Source organism: Saccostrea cucullata, unplaced genomic scaffold (assembly GCF_032062105.1).
Source record: "Saccostrea cucullata isolate Sc308-1 unplaced genomic scaffold, CSIRO_AGI_Scuc_v1 ctg160, whole genome shotgun sequence".
In the NCBI taxonomy this organism is placed as follows: Eukaryota; Metazoa; Mollusca; class Bivalvia; order Ostreida; family Ostreidae; genus Saccostrea; species Saccostrea cuccullata.
The window spans coordinates 633,890-645,450 of record NW_026938254.1 but is presented as its reverse complement, the minus strand read 5'-3'; the positions used below and the strand labels follow the sequence as shown (position 1 = coordinate 645,450).

The following is an 11,561-nucleotide window of genomic DNA, read 5'->3' as shown; positions in this document are numbered from 1 at the left end:
GCGAGCTCTGATTCAATTGAAGATGGCAGAAGATAGTTCTAACACAGGTGATAATGGTAGAAAATAGCTGTGATACAATTGATGATAGAAAATAGCTCTGACACAGCTGATGATGGTAGAAGATACTTTAGAAGCTCTGACACAGATGATAATGGTAGGATAGCTCTCACACAGTTAATGATGGTAGAAAATAGCTCTGATACAATTGATGATGGTAGAAGATAGCTCTGACACAGTTGATAGTGGTAGAAGATAGCTCTGACAGAGTTGATTGTGGTAGAAGATAGCTGGAAAAGTAAAATAAAAACATCAATCAGTGGACATGGTTTTTGGCTTTGGTTTGAAGAAGTTCAATAAAATCTGGTTAACTGAACGTTCTCCATAACATTAAGACCAGTATCCATGTCATGTATAATGCGGGCTGTTCTGAAGAATCTGTAAACACAGATGGTAGATGATAGCTATATGATACAGATGTTGATATTGATCAGGCACAGGAGATGATGATGACAAAGAACATAGCCTAGGCTTATATGATGGTTGAGCACATCTCATAGATAATTAATGAGCTAGCTCATATACAGATGATGGTAAAGCATGTCTCAAACACAGATTATGGAGGTTAAGCAAATCTTAGACACATATCTTGAAGGTAGAACATATATTATAGAGACAGATTCGTGGAGATGTCAGATAAATTAAACTCAGAGAATGAAAATGTCCATCAATAAAAATCATAACATGAAAATTGTATTAACATTCAAAATCAGCTCGAAAATACATTGACAACAAAATTTATCAATTTACAGACTTCATTCAGACTATATAATCGTAAGAGATATATTTGAAATTTAAAGTGATTCGTTTATTCAATTATATTGCATTTAACTTTAGACATCCTATCATTCCATTTCTATCCAACCTGGATATATGAAATCTTCTATGGATCCATTTCTGAAATCATTAGAGAATGGACTTCCAGGGACAAATATATGTGGGTAATATATAGTTATCCCCCCTGCAAGCCAACCTATCCACCAGCCATACGTCCCCACAGACATAATCGTGTGGTTCGCCTTAGAAAGAAGAGCTAAATCCTCGCCAGCTGAATTTCCTTCTGAGAAATATACATTGGGTTCTGTATGTAAAGCATCTCTAGACCACTCTAAATCTGTGGAACCGACGATAAATAAAACTCTCTTAAACCTCTTTTTAAAAAAGGACATAGCATTTAAAAAGTAACTTGCTTTCGGTGTGATTTTTCCGAAAGCCACTACTCTTTTTGAAATATAATCCTCTCTTCGAATATGCACACTGACGACAACACTGTCAATATCTAATGTGAAATTCATTTTTTGTAAAATCTCCTTGAATTGTAAATCAACCTTTTGTCTAATTGACTTTTTAAATCGGAATATATCTCTAATTTCCTCTTTCCGTTCTATCCAGTATTTCCACGACTGGAAGTAACCGTAAAACATTACACTGTTATTGCGGGGAACCTCAACCAACCTTTCATCAAAGGATAAGGCCCATCGCTCTGAAAGTATTGGAAGCTCTGAACAAGCATTCGGACGTTTTCCAATACGCGATAATGTCGTTTCCTGTATGTTGAACACGGTAAGAAGTTGAGATTTTTCTGGAATTATGGGGTAAAGTCCTTTGTTTTTTGCTATCGCGTACAGAAACGCATACTCCAGCATAAGATTTCCCAATCGGCCTCTAAAGTCAACACAAACAATTTTGGAGGATTTTGAATAAGTGAAAGTGGTTCTTTTTCGGAGTTTCTGTTGAATTATGACAGAAGATGAGTGCTGTTTAACAATACCATTAATAGTGGTTTGTTTCCATCGCAGTGAATCCATCTCCTTTTGATGCAGTTGCAAAATACTTTTATCCAATGTTGACTTTTTACGCAAAACAGCAAATGTAATCAGCAGAGGAATAGAAAGGTACACTGAAAGATGAATATGGGAAAAATGGATAAATCCGTACACAAATCAGTGTGTAGATAAATGCCTTACAATAAGCATTTTTTTTTAAAAAAAAAACGTCAGTCGAAGTTATATGTATTTTGTTCCTAATGCTTACTGTATAATGCATGTATACGAGCTTACTTGTAAAGCGAATTCGCTTGGTGATATGCATCCCTTTGTCTGTAGCTGATGGCAGTAAAACTTTGCAATAATCTGGGTCAGATTTCTGAAATAAGAATTCACATCTTTAAATAGTAATCATTGTAAACTTAGTGATATCTTTGTTACTAAGGTATATTTTTTAGAATCACAATCAAAACTTAATTAGAAAGGGGAAAAATTATAGTTTGCCTTAAAATAGATATATCCTACGATTATTAGGCCTATAAACTGATTAAACTCATGAATGATCAAGTCGATTATGTTGGTTGCCACTCGAGGGTGACAGCCCTACTTAGATTTGATAACTTGTGATGTATCCGTTCTAAACAGTTCATAATTGCTTTATTATCCTGAAGAATCTTTTAATTAAAGCGTAGAAAAGATTTAGTATTCACCTACCTACTGCTCGGATTCAATACCTGCCTGGTATAATTTTCAAATTATGTCAACCTACAACTCTGACGTCACTGTTCGAATTTATTGTTTACCGATCCCGCATACCATGTACCAATCATGTAAATTTATACGATTTATCTCGCTTATAAATGCACTTTATTTTCTTCTATATGAAGACACATCTAGGCGTCGGAACCGGGGGAGGGGGGGGCTAGGGGGGCTTAACCCCCCTTTTTTTTTTTGCAAAAATAGACATTATATATAGCCCCTCCTTTCAATTTGCTTCCGACGCCCATGAGACAACACATGCAGTGGTGTCACCCTGCACGCTCAACTGCGCTAGTTTTATTGTCATACTAATTTGCCTATAAGTTGAATGGGTATAATTTATTTTATCAGATTTCATGCACTTACCAGACATAATCATCTTAAATTTCCTCATCACTCCTGTTTCCAAACTTGGATTCAGGAAACACGTTCGCCCAATAACCCTGGACTATCCACCGTTAAGTCCGGTACTGTCCTGTAAGATTAAGGAAGTGGTCTCGATAATGTGATAACAAGCCTCCCCGAGGCTGTACTATTTACGTTGTGCATTACATGTATAGTTATATATTTGGGTGCTAATCATTTCTCATGGTACAGTCAGGTAACATAAAGTAGCGCGCCGACGGATTAAAATCTGAATTAGCAGGTTACGTCCTTATAACAGATTAAAAATACATGTACCTTCATTGTTCCTGAAATTCTAAAAAAAAAAAATATATATTTTGTACTTTAATGTTAATGAATTAATTTTTTTTCTTCAAAAAATGCAAACACTGAAATGTGCCAAAATTAATCACAAAGAAAATTTTAATTTCATATAAACTGAGAGCACCATTATTTCAGGGTTTGGGGAGATCGGTGCCTCATATGCTATGTATTTTGTATCAAAACGTGTAAATCATATATCGAAAAAAAAAAAAATAGTTTTGAGTTACTGTTCAATTTGATGGAAAGGTTTTTACTTACTTTTACAGTATACCAGTGCTTTTAAAATAAAAATTAAATGTCACATTCTAAACAACTTACACTGTAACGGAACCCAAATTATGATAAATCAATAGATTTTAACCAGTGGAAAAATCATCTCCACTTATCTATGTGAACATTGATTTTTATATATACGAGTATATATCTTTTTAAAATTTCATTTCATTTATAGTTTTTTAGTCATAACACACCTGCACACGTCTAATATTCCTTCAGGCAGACTTGATCCACAGTCCCAGGGTACATATACATTTGACCTCCTTAATTCTTCATCTGATGCTTATTAATCCTTAGAGAAAATACCGAATTCCTGATTGCACATCTTGCTTATATTGTTTTTTAGTTACAACGATCGACTTATATAATGAGAAAATTGTATCATATTGCATTTTATCCATTTCATTTTCAGCTTAGGAGAAAATTGCTTGTAAAGCATGCGATGAAACAGAAATCATTGATATTTATTGACACTGGGAAAGAGAGTATTGCAGTTCTTTTGTTATTTTTCCTAATTGTGTAGCAGATTAAAAGAAGAATTTTTATGTTGAGAAAGTCAATAATTTTTTTCAAATGCAACAATATATAAAGCACAACGAGAAACAATATTTGAAAGCTGCGTATTGACTTCCAATTTGCCAATAAATGATGTGAAAATTAGTCTCACGGCAAAATATATCACATTTTCCATTTTTTAAATAGGGAATCCCCATTGACCTGAAAAAGTGCCTCCTTAAAACAGAATTATTTTGATATATACACAAAGAGGCAGGAATTTTCTTCAAAACTGTCATTTCCGATTTTTGTTTCAAAGAGGAAGATTTTTTGAAAACGCAAAAAAATTGAATAAAAATTATTCTCCGAACGAAATGCAAAGTGTGTACATTAAATAACACTGGAAAACCATCGTGTTCGAAATGGTCTATAGTGGATGTGCTGGTGGCCTTCCAACTTGTACTTTTATCAGAGAATGAGTTCGAATCCTGGAATGGGTCATTCCTGCATATTGTTTTTCTTATTTTTTTCCCCAAATGTAATGGTACTAGTGCAATGAAATTATATATATTTTAATAAAATATAATAAAATTACTGTATTGTTAAATAATTTATTTTTACTGTAGTTATTGCAATGTTGAATAATTTTGGTCTCTTCTAGTTAGTAGCCAAGATTTGATTTGAAACAAATGAAATGCCTTAGATGTAGCACCAACAGTGTGATTATGGGACGCAGTTTTATATCATGAAAAATATTTTCGCACGATGTCTTTAGTATATCTTTCAAAATGCTGCTTTAGCCATTGTGCTTTTTGTTGTTCCAACATTTTTCGTGCAAAATGACGAGTGTTTTGCTGTATCAAGCAGGAAATACCACCGTAAACATAGTCCTCTACGTAGCTGTGTCTATATTTCGACATAAATTAATTTATCATATGTACTAGGAACACGTGCTTTTGTTTATTATGTGCTAATAAAAGCGGGAGTAGCTATTGGTCAGTATTTAAAGGCCGATACCTGTAGAACAGGGGCCCGTTTCACAAACGTTTCCTAAGATATTTCGTAAGACATAACTTAATTATCTTATTTTTTTCCTAAGTCGTTTCTTAATTAAGCTAAGTTGTGTATAATTTAAAGACTAACGAAATAACCTCTCCGCTCTATCTGTACAACTCTCAGTATGGGTTATATTTTTAGCTTCAAAATGGGAGGGGCGGGAGTATTGGGGATTACCCCCACTTTCAAAGGACTGGGACAGAAGTATGTTTTAACTTTGCGAAGTTTGCTGGTAGAACTAAGCATTCACAGAAACACCCTTTCAAGCCCTCTTCCCTTCCGGGCACCCGATATTTGTATTTTTTAAACATTGTTCTACGTGTTATACGTTTAATTTATTTTGCTCTTTATAAGGTATCTAATTGTAAATGAAATTCAAAAATGATTGCTTCGTAGCGAACACATGCACATGTGAGGGCATTCTTAAAAAAAATATTTGCCAGTGATACTCAACGTTAGTTATTCTTGTTGTATAAAGTTTTCTCAAATATATAAAATAAGAATGCCACGCCAGAAAAAAAGTCCCAAATTCGTGACTACAGATATGAAAATACTAAAAGAAGAGGTTAATAAAGGAAATCTATTGAAATCTCATGCATAGCTAGCTATACATTGTATTATGCGGAGAGGAAGACTGGTTGTAATCTCATGGTCGTAAGAACTGACGGAGCACAGGAGGGGGGGGGGGTAATAATAATTTTACCGATTTATAGAAAACAAAACTGCGTTATGCTTGTGTCCCCTCAATAATAAAGTCCTAGAGGAGATTAGATGCAACCATTCTTGAGAGAAACATCTATATATCTGGAGCTTGGTTGGTGGTTCATCAAAAATCATGTACTTATAGAAAGTGAACAAGTGTTTCCATTTATCTAAAATATCATTTTTCAAATTGGAATTTAATATTAATTAAAATAATAGTAATATATAAAAGAAATATACATGTACATGTAGATAAAAAAAAACATAATTTATACATGCATGTATAATAATGGATCAAATCATGTGCTAGTTTTTTATTTACAAAGACGTGCTCTTCAAATGATGGGGAATTATTCCAGCATAATTATGTACATCTATTTCGCCAGCTCCAGTTTTGTGAACGGACATTTTCATATACTTTTGACTAATTTTGACACATGTTTGCCAATTATTGAAATCCTAGTACTGAGTAATTTTACGGAAGCCCATTGGTGCCACGTACGAAAAATATTTTATCTGGCGGCCGCCACTTATTATTTGGCGGCCGCCACTTGTATATCTGGCGGCCGCCACATAATTATGTGGCGGTCGCCACTTATTATTTGGCGGCCGCCACATAGTTTTTCTGGCGGCCGCCACATATTTTTCTGGCGGCCGCTATATAATATCTGGCGGCCGCCACATATTTTTCTTGCGGCCGCTATATAATATCTGGCGGCCGCTATATAACATCTGGCGGCCGCCACTTATTATTTGGCGGCCGCCACATGATTTATCTGGCGGCCGCCACTTATTTAACTGGCGGCCGCCAAATATTTATCTGGCGGCCGCTACATAATATTTGGCGGCCGCCACATAATTTATATGGCGGCCGCCAGATAACACCTGGCTTCCTGAATCGCTCGCATGTTTTAATGTGTGGTTTAAGAGGTGGATACAGTGTAAAAATTATAATAGCAACATCAATCAACCAAACTTGTAAGAGATTTATTATGAACCAACACTCCAATCCACACTTCTAATAGATATGTTTTTGCATAGAGCAGATTAATATTTGATTTGAATTATGCAAGTATTTGTAGAGTGTTTCGATTATTAAGAAGCCTCATCAAGGGTCACGGACATAAATCATGGTGTTTGCTGTACGCTATGATTGGTTGAGAATTAAATGAAGTTTTGCATTTTGGATTTCCAAGAATGGTGTTCCAATATTTCAGAATTCGTTTTTTATCATTTACTTTTTTATCAATAAGCAGCGGTTTTGTCAACATCCATCTTCTTAACCCAATAACACTCACCTTTTGCAAAATAATCCTTATGTGGCGGCCGCCATATAAATTAAGTGGCGGCCGCCAGATATATAAGTGGCGGCCGCCAAATAATAAGTGGCGGCCGCCAGATAAATAAGTGGCGGCCGCCAATTTATAAGTAGCGGCCGCCAGATAAATAAGTGGCGGCCGCCAAATAATAAGTGGCGGCCGCCAGATATATATGTGGCGGCCGCCAAATAATAAGTAGCGGCCGCCAGATATATATGTGGCGGCTGCCAATTAATAAATGGCGGCCGCCAGATAAAATATTTTTCATACATGGCACCAACGGGCTTCCGTATAATTTCATGCAAAGTAAAGCAGTTTTAACCCGGAGAGAACGTAATCATCCATATACTAGTAGTCCATTGGATTTTCTCTCCCCAAACACATTCTTTCTCTCCATAAGAAATCTTGGATATGAAGCCGCAATATTATGTTTCTTCCTAAGTCATCGATTTACCTGTCCTAAAGTTACGACATAACTTAGGAATATCCTAAGATAAGACGAGGTTAGTGAAACGGATAAGTAATGAACTTAGGAAAAAGTTCTTTCCTAAGATAGAACTTAGTCCTAAGTAGGCTTTGTGAAACGGGCCCCTGGTGAACAGGTATTCAATTCAATCACGCTTTTAACTCATTCGAAGGCTTTGCTTTGCGACATTCACACCCACCGACCCACCCTCTTACTTCACCCTCTTACTTGTATTTTGTTTAATAAAGAAAGTTTTTAAAAAAAAAGTTTATTTAAAGAATTGATCAAATTGTTTTCATCACCAGAAATTAAAAGTTTTGTACACAACAGATTAATTCTCAAAGATGGGATACAATTTTGTTAGTCGCTCTAGATAATTTATGTAAAATGGTACATATTAGCTAGTCTAAATGTGTTTACAAATATTATCATTTTACAGACAGCGTGACAGTTTGCTTGATGGGGCGTGCTAAAATTCTGTGTTCATACATGCATTATATTATGTTTTTAATCAGTGAAGTGACATGCGCGGATCTAGAGGGGGGTCGGGGGGGGGGGGGGGGGTCAGGACCCCCCCCTGGAATTTACCAGGTTAAAAAATGTATATACTAAAGCAAGAAAAAAGTTACCATGGACCCCCCCCCCCCCGGAAAACGCTGACACCCCCCCCCCCTGGTAAAACGCGAATATGTGTGAAATGGGTATGAAAAGTGAAAGATTTGAGGCAATAGAAGTCACCACTACCCCCCCCCCCCCTCCCCACGAAATAGGTTTTTGACATTTGGGCGAGTTTATTTAATTTTTTTTTTTTATATTGTAGAAGGAAGGTAGAGAATCGGTACCATTGAAGACTTGTGTTTTGTAAATGTGAACGTCTAATAAATACTGGCAAGCAAGCGCTTCCATTCCTATATTATAGAACATGACCGCCCAAGATTGAATTACAATGAATATATAGAACATGACCGTCCAAGATTGAATTACAATGAATATATAGAACATGACCGCCCAAGATTGAATTACAATGAATATATAGAACATGACCGCCCAAGATTGAATTACAATGAATATATAGAACATGACCGCCCAAGATTGAATTACTATGAATATATAGAACATGACCGTGTGGCCGATCATGACTTGGCCGGGATTGTAAACATGACCGCCCAAGATTGAATTACTATGAATATATAGAACATGACTTGGGAGTCCCCTGTGGCTTTCCATAGATTTACGTTCCGAATGATAACGTGCATTACATTTAAAACTATACAATATTAACCGATTGCTCAAAATTGAAAGATTTAATCATTAAACCACAATTCTACTTGTGAATAATATTATGTCAATTCAATTTTCAAATCACACGGATGCACAAGATATTGAGTGAAAAATGTTCACCTTTGCATGTGCACTTCAATTTGCATTTCTGCACTCTTGTTACAGAAAAATTGACATTTTAAGAAACAGTGTATATTTCTTCATGTTCTTAGTATTTACATCATAAAGATTCACTCGCAAATCTCTTCAAACAGCTTTGGAAATTAATACTTATTTACTTTAAAACATGGTAACGTAAATATCGATACCGTAAATATCGGTAACGTAAATATCTTTCTGAGATATATCGTAACTTTTAATGCTGTTGTTTAATTATTCCACTGCTAATAAAAGGTTTATTCTAGTGCTTGAGTGTAAGGTAATTTGGCCAATAGGGGACAGTTACTGTGTAGTTCTCTTACTTAATTTGTGAATAAATACTAACACGTAAATATCGTTGAATTTTTTAACCATTGGACTGATAAGAAAAGGGGAGCTATTGTTCATAAATACAGATAAAGAGTGTCATTTTTACCATTCCATGCAATAGAAAGGGTGTTCATGATGTAAAAAAGTTACAACTTAGTCCTATTAAGTCAGTTTATCAATCCTTCCAGTCCTTTTGAATTTCCAAATAGAAAAGTAACTAGAGGTACTGTGAGCAATGAGCTCACTAAATGATACCCCCCGCCTCCCATATGATTATAATGGAAAAGTCCTTGTTTTGTTTTGGCCAGGAAACCCAAAATATGTGTCGGATCAAAAAGTAAAATAGGAGGTGCACAATGGCAATATGTAATAAAGATTCTGTGAAAGTTTCATTAAATTTCACTCAGTGGTATAAGAGGAGTTGCGGATAAGAGATGGGTACCCCAAAGCGTAACAGACGGACGGACAGACGGACGGACGTACAGACGGACAGACAGACGGACGGACGGAAATACCGATTACTATATACCCTCCCACTTTTCAAGCGGGGGGTATAATAATTCTGCGGTGACATCAAAGTTTGATAAATAAATTAAAAGTTTTAAAAATTTGTGACACGCATATGTGTGAAGGGTGTGATATTCAGAAAATATAACTCAAATGTAGGACAATGTTACTAAGAAAAAGATATGTAAATGATTTAAAACTTCTTTTTGGTTTAAAATAAAAACTACACGATGATCGGCGACAGTAACGTAAATATCGATTTCTGCTATAAAATGTGATTTTCTCCTAAGACAATCATTCAACCTACAACAAACAATTGTTGCATTTTAATCAACAACCAACAATGGTTCATATGAGTGGCAGAAAATAAAATTTATTTGAAATATTATATTACTTAAAACGCGGTACATTATTTAAAGCGAATTGAGACTATAAATTGAGAATGCGTGTATTACGCCTTTTAGAAAGGCGTTATTACGCCTCTAAAAAAGGCGTTATTACTCCTTTATAAAGGCGTTATTAAGCCTTTCCAAAAGGCGTTATTACGCCTTCCTTAAAAGCGTTATTACGCCTTTCTAAAATTTGTTATTACGCCTTTCTAAAAAGCGTTATTACGCCTTTCTAAAAGGCGTTATTATGCCTTTCAAAAAAAGTTATTATGCTTTTTGAATTACCATTATTTTGCATTTAATAGGCCCGTGCTTTTAATAGCCCCCTACCCCCCCCCCCCCCCCCCCCACCACACACACACACACTCCACTGGCCAAAAATTCGTGGGGGAAATACTCGGTAAAACTTTATTTAAATACAATAATTTGCCACAGTTTTACATACTGCAACAAAATGTTCAGGAACCAAGAAACGAATAGTTAATTATAATATTTAAACTGTAGCAAGACTTTTCCTCAAAAGTGTGTATGTTTGGGGGGGGGTTTACCCCATTCGACCCTTGGTAGAGGCTCAAGGGCGGATCCAGAGGGGGGGTCCAGGGGGTCCGGACCCCCCCTTTTTCGCGGACCAAAAAAATGTATACACCCCCCCCCCCCCCCCCCCCCAAAAAAAATTTAGAAATATAAATCAAGAAAAAAAGGAAAGAAAGAAAAAAAAGAAAAGAAATAGAAAGTTGACGAGATTTTACCGGAAACATCAGCGCTGTACGTATACAGTTTTGTTTAGAATAACTCTGAAGCTGCTTCCAGTAAGGCATGAAGATTAAACTGTCCATAATTCATAAATATTATGGTAAGCTTTTACTTTTTTTATTAAGAGTTGTTTATATTGAACTAGGCTACTAGCCAAATGTTTGATTCTTAGGCTGAGTCATACATGACGATTTTGAAAAAGGTCGTTTCACGTGTAACACAAATACATGTGGAAGGCTGGTTGTTACAATGTATCATGAACATTGGCTAACATATACAGTAATATGCTGACGGTGTGACCGTTGTAGCGAGCGCAGCTATATAGTACAAACTTTATGCTCTGAGTTCAAACACAAAACGGGGGGGGGCTTTTCTTTTTAATTCTCAAGCCATGAATAGATATATAACATACAGATTGAGTACAAAATTTATAAGAAGCCCTGTGATCTGAACAAACTTTGTTTATCAAATATTCAGTTCATGAAAGGGTTAGGCAGTAGAACAAGCACTGCAGCTATTTCAGTTTTTGCATATTTTTTATAAAACACATAAGGGCCTA

At 35.7% G+C, this 11,561-nt stretch overlaps 1 protein-coding gene across 1 annotated transcript; it reads right to left on the bottom strand.

The window, feature by feature from the left end:
- Window positions 1-517: 517 nt before the first annotated feature.
- LOC134249834 (galactoside alpha-(1,2)-fucosyltransferase 2-like) lies at window positions 518-2,586 on the bottom strand. The gene is made up of 3 exons (XM_062732204.1): window positions 2,538-2,586; window positions 2,118-2,202; window positions 518-1,957 (listed from the first exon to the last, which is right to left on the bottom strand). Exons 2-3 carry the CDS (start codon window positions 2,146-2,148, stop codon window positions 903-905), a joined length of 1,086 nt encoding a protein of 361 aa, XP_062588188.1. The 5' UTR covers window positions 2,149-2,202; window positions 2,538-2,586; the 3' UTR covers window positions 518-902.
- Between the last annotated feature and the right edge of the window lie 8,975 nt (window positions 2,587-11,561).

Bases quoted from the DNA above. Each gene is read 5' to 3' on its own strand.
- LOC134249834 (XM_062732204.1), bottom strand. From the start codon at position 2,148: ATGCATATCACCAAGCGAATTCGCTTTACAA. The intron at 1,958-2,117 runs GTAAGCTCGTAT...TTCATCTTTCAG, and splicing joins CAAGCGAATTCGCTTTACAA to TGTACCTTTCTATTCCTCTG.